Consider the following 9,884-nt stretch of genomic DNA (forward strand, 5'->3'; position numbering starts at 1 on the left):
TTGTGCAGATGACTGTCCACTCCATGTGTTGGGAATACGTTATTCCTGTCGGATGAGACAACAGAGGAATACACTGCATGTGAAATGGATGGAGATAAGAAGGGGAAATGCTGACGTAAGGTGATGGGGGTTTGGATGGTCGACGCTTGCGCGGGACACACTGGATGTGTGACCGTTAGGGGAGATTAGGAAACTGCGCCTAAATCGCCCCCCCTGCCGGACGCCATGTTGGCTCAGCCTGCGCTAGGACACCTGCCAGAGTCCACCCCGTGCCGCCATTTTGGCTCCGCCCGAACCAGTTTCGTGGAAGATAGAGGGAGGAGCCTGGCATTTCTGGAAGTCGGAGGAACAGCCAGTCAAAGCCAGCCAGCATCTGAGCCCACCGTAAGAACGGGAGCAACGGTGGACGAAGGAAGGGTCGGCGGTGTTGGAATATAATTGCAATATTCACAAGCACAGACGGTGCTTGTGCAACGGAATAGTCGTCGACATGCAAGCGAAGGTCTTCCATGTTGGCTCTGGAAGCTGAAGCATATTGCAGACCGGGCACATTACGGTGGGATAAGCCATCTGTGATACACTGGGTGTGCACAGCGCAATAACGGTGCGAGCCAACCGGTTATTGCATCGACAGCGAGCTCGCATTAACCCAGCCAACCATTTTCCAGAGCCCCGTTAGCTTGCGGAAAAGGGAACATCTTGATCGGTGGGCGCTGCAAAGGGGAGTCCTGCGTCTTGCGGTACCCAAACAGTAAGATACAAATAAGAGGCATGCAAAGAGGAGTGTTTTTCTGGAGGAAATCTCCACGCCCTGGGTGCTGTTCTGTGGTTAGCTAGCTCGCTGGCTAGCTAGCCTACCGGGAGCTGAAGAGAAGGTGGGGCCGCGGAGTGACAGCCAAGCGAATGTGGCTAGCCGGCTAACTCGGACACTAGAGTGGTTACTTTGTGTTCCTGTCGCTGACATTTGGTGCTTTACATTGCCAGGATTGTGCTGTTTGGGACAGTAAAACCCCACAATTGCATCCTCTAAAATCCGTGTGGGTGGGCTATCTTGAGGAGAGCATCCTCACTTACCTATATGACCATGGCGGACGACGACGTGCTGTTCGAGGATGTCTACGAGCTGTGTGAGGTGATTGGCAAGTAAGTACACATGGTGTAATGTAACTTATACCAGCCGTGTATAAAGAAATTCAAATCAACCCCACTTGAACAAATTACAACATTGAAGTGATGAACACATTAATAATTGTAATACATTTAATCTAATAATTTCCAAATATCTGTTGCTTTTCCTTAAGTACAATTGTGAATGCAGTTACTGCATTCACAATTGTACTGCTACTATTACTTAAGTAAATAATCTGAGTAATTTATCCACCTCTGTTAACCATTTTCCCTTCTTTGCTTTTTTGTTTTAGTTATTTAATCTAATGTTTGATTAAGGCTGGCTCTTTTAATGTTTATGCCCTCATGGGTTTCAAGAGGAAAGTTCACTGGGTTGGTGAGGTCACTCCTTAAAATGCAGTCTCCACCTTATAATATAATTGAATAGCTTATGTACCTAATGCAGAGTTCTGAAATGGGTAAGGCAGGATGTTTTTAAACCGTATCAGGTAATGCTCAGTAGAAAATATGACATTGGTTATCAAATAATGACTTGTGTGTGATTTGGTTGCAGACATAGTTCAGAGATGCAATATTTTGGTGGAAATGTACTGTTTTTCCTCACTTTCCCAGAGTCAGAAGCTATACTATTTTTTGGGTAGTCTGAAGTTATGTCAAACATCAATATAAGGTTGTGTTGCCTCAGCTGTTGAGTGTGTATGGTGTAAAACATCATAATAATGATCCTATAGGCCTTCCGGATGTAAGCAAAACTGAGTTGCAGAATGTGCCTGACATTTCATATCCATGCAGAAAAGGGAATTAACAAGACTGACTACAAACGTATATCAATTGTTTACTTCCTTGATTACAGTTTGTAAAGATGCAGTAGCAGTACAGGTATGTACTGTGCAACTAAAAATATATTTCTGTATTTCTACTTGTATACCATTTGTTGACATTGGAGAAGGAATTAATTTGTTGAGGATAGAGTCTGGGTTTAAATAACATGATGTGTAATAATCATATGGCTGCACATCCAAAATGTCTGCAGAAAGGATTTTCCTCCTCTAAATCCCCCTGCCCGACAGTTGCCATGCCTGCATACAGTCTGGCATGTTTATGTTTTCATCTAAATCACAATTGCCTCAGTCTGCATGTTACTTCTCTGTGGTCAGATGGCTCCTCTATTCCTGCTTGAAGTGAAGCGGGAATGCTGACGGGTCATCACAGTGCTGGGCTACCAGTCAGTCGTCCCCCCCCCAAACTGCCCTCACTGGAAATCTGAGGGTCCATTAAGTTTGTTGTAGGGGTAAGAGGCACACTCTCTCCAGACCCCCAGGCCCTGTTCTATATCCTGGTACTTCCTGTTGTCTGGTTACTAATTGATGGATGGAGTCCCAGTAAGGGATACAAGGAGCCACTAGGGATAGTAAGAACGGAAATGGTGAGACCATCAAGTTTGTATGTTTTATTTGACAATAGAAAGTCATTGGCTGGTAGATTAATACTGAGGAAGAGAGTATTTGCAAATGTGTGTTCTGAGCAGTTTAGCAGGGCATGGTCAGCAGAAGAGTAATGAATGAACAATAGTCTGGATCCTTTTTTGTGACTGAGTTAAAAAGCAAGGTGCCACAGTTATGTCCCAGACCAGAATATCCCTCTCATCCTGCCAGTTCTTTTATGAAACTGTCTGCAGATGATGGATCAAGTGTGTTCAGTTCTGGTGTCTTGGGATGTGTTGCAGGAAGAAGAGGGGGGGGGGATCATTTTCCCTCAGCCCTAATGGGAAGGGAGGCAGAGGCAGATCAATGGAGACAAGTGGAGTTGGGAATGGGATGGCCCTGGGGCTACGGATATAAATAAAGCCGACAGGCATTGACTGCAGCCATCTCCCACTTTGTTTCAAACCTCCTGTTTTACTGTAGTGGACAGCTTGTCGGACCACTGACCGCTGAGCATGGTAGTTAATTAAAATAAGAAATGGAAATTCTTTATAGCCACAGGAAACCGCGATAGAAACCCTATCCCCATGTTGTCTGTCTCGTTAGGGAATCTTCCCGGTCCTACATTTCTGCTAGAGTAGGATTTTTCGACAGATGCCGGGCCGTAATGGCAGGTAAGGGGATAGCGAGATTGATCTCCACAGGGGTTGTAACGGCATATTGCACGGTATCTAATCATCTTTCCTAAATCTATTGTTGAGATATTTTTTCAACCTAAAGTAATAACTCGATGCGAAGGATTTAGTGTTTATTGTCTTTTCTCGTGTGACAGCTTTTTTCTGGCGGAAACCCTCTGTGACATTAAAATTGGCGGTTATATCGTTCTGTGTGTTCCGCCAGAAAAAAGCTGTCACACGAGAAAAGACAATAAACACTAAATCCTTCGCANAAGAGGTGAGTTTTTGTGAGTTTTTTGAAGGTGGTGAGGTCGGTGCAGTCTCTGATGGGTTGTGGGAGTGAGTTCCAGAGGGAACTATGATATGAAAATGATTATGATATTATGACTATGATTATGATAATCTCTTTCTCATTATGCCCAAGCATTAGATTAAATCAGTAACAAAGTGGCGGGAACAGGCACTGAAAGCTGAGACATTTGCACATTTTGTTTCCCCTAGCCATCTGAGACACACACACACACACACACACACACACACACACACACACACACACACACACACACACACACACACACACACACACACACACACACACACACACACACACACACACACACACACACACACACACACACACACACACACACACACACACACACACACACACACACACACAGCCCCTGCCGTGTTACAGCTGTCTCTACATCTCCTAAAGTCCTCGATCCTCAGAGGCGGAACCAATGCTACCGGAGACACACACATAGACAAAAACACACAATAGCACCAAAAGTGGTGGCCATTTCAATTTGCTTTAACTTAATTAGCAAATTAACTGCCAGTGTGAGTGCCAAACAAACAGTAGAAGTCATTTACTTTAAGTGTGTGTTCATGTTTCCAGGATGGGGGGCTGCAGCTGATTTGCTCCCACATCTGCTGTAAATATTAACCCGTGCAAATAAACGCAGGCAGTATGTGTGCACAGAGAAGCCCTAAAACACGACACTCTTCTCCCCCAGAGTTCACAGGAATCCCACTGGTGATCTGAAAACACGGCTGACCCTTGCCCCCCCCGTGGGTTGAGGGTCTGCAGCAGCTGTGTTTCTTATTAAAAACACTCAGATCTGTTTGACCGGGGGTCTCCGAGGCTGCAACCACTGGAATACAAACGATGCAGTGAGGCCATCTTTGCCACTGATCTAATGCGTGTCATTACCACCATTAAGCAATGAGGTGGGGTTTAGTGAACCTGCCAGGTTTCTGCACCGACCCCATTTGCAATCTTGGCTGTCATTTCAAAGAGGCTGCATGGAGAGTGAAATCAAATCCATGGGGCTGTTTAACTGCATTGCGAGTGAAAAGGGGGGATGGGTTAGTTGTGTTATTTAAAAAGAGGCCCTATTATGCGTTTGGGGGTTTTCCCACACACTCCCCCTGCCTGAAACGCCTCCATTGGACTCCTTTGTTTGATTCCCGAACACAGTGACATCACTATCTAACACTCACACTTTCATTGGCCAGTGATCCAACACATTGTACGTGATAGGTTATAGGCTAAGGGGAGGTACATCTCTAAGCAAGTAACCAATCAAAACATAGGTAGCCAGCTAATCAATCTGAGCAGACTGGGCTCTGGTTTCAGACAAATATGAACCTGAAAATAAGCAGAATGTCCGCTATAATTATTCAAGAATGCAATTCATCCCACCTGGAATACAAAAAAAGAGAGAAATCAGCCATGTACAGTAAGCTGTTACATAGAGCATGCATATGAGACAGAGAGATTCAGTGTGTGTGTGTGTGTGTGTGTGTGTGTCTGAGCGCAAGGAAGCGCAGAGGCCTCATGCCACAGTGACATCAGTGCAGCTGTGCTGAGTGGGCTCATACAAAACGCCCACACATGGCTCACATCCGACAGTGGCAGTCATCAAACATTAGCCCAAAGTGGCAGTCTTTACAGACTGCTCCGAGCCTCGTTCCAACTCCAGCTCCATGTAAATCAACCACGGGATATTAGAGCCATTTTTCACACTGGCCGTGAACCAATTCCCCTCTCAGGTTGTTTTTTTCTCCCTCTCTCCTAAACAGACAGGACACATCTGTGGCTGCAGACTCAACATCACCAGTGCAGCTCTCCTGAGAGCAAGCGTCTTTGCTTAAAGCAGCATTTTGCTCTTTAGCTGAGGCCAGCAGCGAACATAATTCACCCGGGTTAGTCTGTCCCAAAGGTTTTAGGGGGGGAAATGTTTGCACAGATGTGAGATGCAGAAACAAATGTGAGTGTCTCGTTCAGCCAAACTAGTGGTTCTGCTTGCTAATCTTGAAAAATGATAAAACTTGTGTGTAAAACATCACTTTATTAATAGTGGAAATATGTTCAAAAATATTTAGCAGCCTCCAACGGGTTACATTTGAGTATTGGTGTATAGAAAAAAATGTATATGATAGTTTGGGTCATAATAATGAATTAGTGGTGATGCCCGTGGAAACAGAGATGACTGTTTTGGTTGATTTTGCCTGTCCTTGTTTGTCTACCCTCCCTCATAATGTAAAGCGTCTTTGGGCTCAAGAAAAGCGCTATAGAAATATAATTTATTATTATTAATACATTTGCTCAGAGGCTATGAACAAAGAAAAAACCCAAACATAAAAGGGATTCCAACAGACGGCTTGAAGGATGAGTGCCGTTTGCCCTACTGCCCAAACCTAGCTCAACTGCAAAGCTGTTAATTTCACAAGTTCAACAAAATTCAGAGCTGTTCATGTGCAGTCTGTGGATGTCTAAGCAACAATAATCCAGAGTGCTTACTTATGCAAATTAGAGAATCCTTTGAATATTACCAGGGAAATTAGTATTCCGGCTGCAAATTGAGAATTTAGAGCAGAGACACCCTCAGGAGGTTCTACAGCTTTGGCAGACAAAAAAAACGAAAAAAAAAAACTTTCCTCTACACAAACCAGGTTGGTTTAAAGCACCGTGCAGAGTCTGAAAGAACATCCATTTACAACTATTGATCTGCAACTGAAAGGACCGATACTATACATGGAAGTGTTGAAGTGCAAGAAAAACATTAAAGAGTACATCTGATGCTCATTTTCTGGTTCATATTTTAATTTGTTGCTCTACTGTGACATGTTTACATGCTTTAATGTTCAAAAAGGTTCAATCCAACCTAAAAATATTTAAGAACTTAAAAGGTGGGGTAGGTAATTTTGGAGAAACCAGCTCGAGTGCGCTAGAATTTGAAAATACACAACCAGAAAAAATCTGCCACTTCCTCACAGAGCCCCTCCTCCAACACACACGAACGCGCACATGACCAATGAGGGCACGAGATAAGTTTGTGCCCAGATGGAAGGCTGACAGGCAGGTATAAAACAAAAAGTGTATCTCGAGCCGGTTTCTCAAACTTACCTACCGCACCTTTAAGTATTGCTTTTTGATGACAGAAGCATTTCCCTCTTGATATTTTCCTTTACAAGACAGATGGTAAGATGACACTTCAATAATGTGATACTGTATTGATCCCAGCAGGAATTCAGCCTCCTGCTTCAGGACACTCCATGCTTGCCAAACTGGGGCTTAGACCCTTCGTTGTCCAGCAAAACAATGAAAGTGAAATCCAAATATAGCACACAATGGACTCCAACATCACTACCGATATGAAATTAATTTTACGACATAACAAAGAAAGGATTTAATGCACGTGTTTGCAAGGGACTGCCTTAAAGTGCATGTAGTTGTACCAAACAAACGTGTAAAACATCTGATACAATTTTATTACTAGTTTAAAATGAATCAGGAAAATCATTTAGTGATCCATAGATGTAAATCCCAACCAAAAAAATTGCAAACATCAGAATCAGAATCGGGTTTATTGCCAGGTATGTTCAAATAGTGAACTATATTGAGAACACTGTAATAAAAATATATTAATATAGCAATAAAATAAATAATAGCTTGGATTTCTATAGCGCCTTTCATGAGACCCAAGGTCGCTTTACAAAGAAGAACAGGGGCAAAACAAAAACAAATGCAGTCAGACAACCAGTCGGACAGACAAAACAACAAATAGATTAGGGGCCAAAGGCCTTGGTGAACAGATGGGTCTTGAGGGCCCTTTTGAAGGCTTCAAACGTGGGGATGTTTGCAGATCTCCGCAGGGAGAGCGTTCCAGAGGGTGGGGGCTGCCACGCTGAAGGCTCTGTCCACGAAGGATCGCAGTTTGGTGCGGGGGGTGGTAAGCAGGCCAGAGTCTGAAGACCGCAGGTTCCGGGAGGGGCATGTGGGCGAAGGATGTCCGATAGGTACTGGGGGGCATGGAGGGACTTGTAGGTGAGGAGGAGGATTTTGTATGATATGCGGGACTTGACCGGCAGCCAGTGGAGGTGGATGAATAAAGCAGTCATTTACAACAAAATAGAATGCAGTGAATTATAGAATATAAAATATGAGCAGTAAAATATTTAAACATTGTGTGCATTAATTAAACATCCCCCGGTTCAAGCTTTTCTAATGTGAGGATTTGTAGTGAATCTCTATTGTCCTACCTGAACATTCTATAGTTTATACATTACGTAAAAAGCTACTAAAATCTGATAAGCGAAAAACTAAAATGTTAGAAAAACAAACACAAATGGTCCTGGCAGCTTAACAATCTGGCCTTCCTGCAGCAAAGCATTGTGTGTATGATTTGTATGCAAAAGGCTGCATCTGTTTGGGGCAGAAACCTCCATTACACCACTAAAAACAATCAAACAATCAATGAAAATGTAAGATTTAAATGTCGTCAAACCAATTTCATTACCCCACTCCGGAAAAAAGCCAGAAGGCCGATCACTTCATTGGTTCAGAGTCGCACGTCGCACTATCCTCGGCTCTAATGAGCGCCCCGGAGCTGAAGTAAAGAGCACTGTGACTCCAATAGTGCTTCTCAACAACCCAAGTCCTATTCAAACTGAATCATTACAGACAGAAAGAGATTCAATTGCTTTAACACTTCAGCAAGAGCTTGAATCTCCAAAACAGGCTGGTGCGTCATTAGACTGAGATTGCAACTCCAGCGTTACTCAAGATTTGGGAAAGAATGATTATTAATCTTATTTACATTGAAGGACATAAAGACAAGGGACTAGATTGCAAAGATCAGTTTCCCACAAGGACTTCTCTGCAGCTCTACCATACTAACAAATAATTCCTCTTGTGATTTTGGCCATATTGCAAATAACAATTAAAATCTCATTTGATAAGGTCCCGTGACATCACATATTTACTGTACACCACAAACAATTAGCCTCAAGCCTCTACAATAGCCTGTGTCATCTCTCAGCAGAGTTCATCCAGTACTCAGTTGAATGGACACCTGACCCGTATGATCTTCCTTTATTTAAACAAAGGCTAGTTTAACCACAGGGGAAGGGGAATGTACATTTACATGCATGAGCTGTATAATCAGACTGTCAAAGGGAATCATTATAGCTGTGCTACACAGACAGAGATGCAGCTCTTGCTGTTGCCATGCAACTATAAAACCTGATTAATGAAAGGGTCCGTCTCCCTAAAAGCTCTAATATTTTTGCTCTTAACTCTGTTCTGATATTTCAATTATGCTTATTGGTGTTTTTCCCTTCCTGTAGTGAAGGTTTATATAAAGGTTTTGTGCATGTCAATGGTCTGCAGAGTTTGCAGTGCTGCTACTTCAGTGTGCATCGTTTTTTCAAAACCAAGAGAACCCAAAGATCTGGATTACTTAATTTACTTGAGTAATGAATTAATGTCAGTGCATGAAACTCAGTATTATTCATCTATATACGGCGGCTATATCTACAATCTAATCAAAAAGACACTTTCAGGAAGGTAATATCAAAACAAAAATGTCAACATAAACTCCATAACGTCAAGCAAATGAAATGCCTAACCGTCTTTCAGTAGAAATCACCTTAAACATGGCTGCCTTTCCAATCCCAGTTTAGAGGAGATGAATACTACAAAGGGATGGCGTCCCCTCTGCTCTCAATCCCCCCCCCAAGCCAGGGACAAGCCGCTCTGGGACAATAATAGACAACTTCAGAGCAACAAAAGAAGTCTCAAGGAGGGCTGGACAGGATACGTTTGAAAGGAGGTCAAAAGGTTAGAAAGAGACACGCGAGTATACAAGATCATCCAATAGACGCAAAGCCAATCCCAGCTAAAACAATGAATCCCTCTTCAATGTCTTTGTTTTGTGTGAAGGTGCCTCCTTGTCAGTTTCTTCTGCACACATACAGAAAAACTCCTAAAATCCGCCGAACCTACAAAAACTAAGATTTCAAAAGCTGCTACACCGAAATAAATTGCCTTTATGAGACTTTAATGGGAACCGTCAGAGAATATAATCTGTTATATCAAATAAGCATGATAGTTCACAGCTTCTCTCCACTGCTCCATTAGAGCTCCAAATATGAACCTGAAAATGTGCACAAAAGGGCCCTTTTAACAATTAACATGTACTCTAGGAAACAGCAAAGCCAGACTGCTCCCGTCTGCACCTTAACGGCCCGTCCACACTACAGCTTAAAAAAAAAGCTTGCCGGCGGGCGTGTCTGAAGCTTGACCAACAACCAATCACAGGAATCTCCCGCCCCTGGCACACAAGCAGCGGTTTGATTGGCTAGA

General features: G+C 43.2%; 1 protein-coding gene across 1 annotated transcript in view; it reads left to right on the forward strand.

The window, feature by feature from the left end:
* The first annotated feature begins 332 nt into the window (after positions 1–332).
* Positions 333–9,884, forward strand: part of LOC104954657 (peripheral plasma membrane protein CASK-like) — a 20,838-nt gene continuing 11,286 nt past the window's right edge. The window contains exon 1 of the mRNA XM_010781827.1: positions 333–1,143. Within this exon, the coding sequence (XP_010780129.1) occupies positions 1,079–1,143 (65 nt within the window). The 5' untranslated portion in view covers positions 333–1,078. The remainder of the gene's footprint in view (positions 1,144–9,884) is intronic.

This window comes from Notothenia coriiceps, unplaced genomic scaffold (genome assembly GCF_000735185.1).
Source record: "Notothenia coriiceps isolate Sejong01 unplaced genomic scaffold, NC01 NC01_scaffold00023586, whole genome shotgun sequence".
In the NCBI taxonomy this organism is placed as follows: domain Eukaryota; kingdom Metazoa; phylum Chordata; class Actinopteri; order Perciformes; family Nototheniidae; genus Notothenia; species Notothenia coriiceps.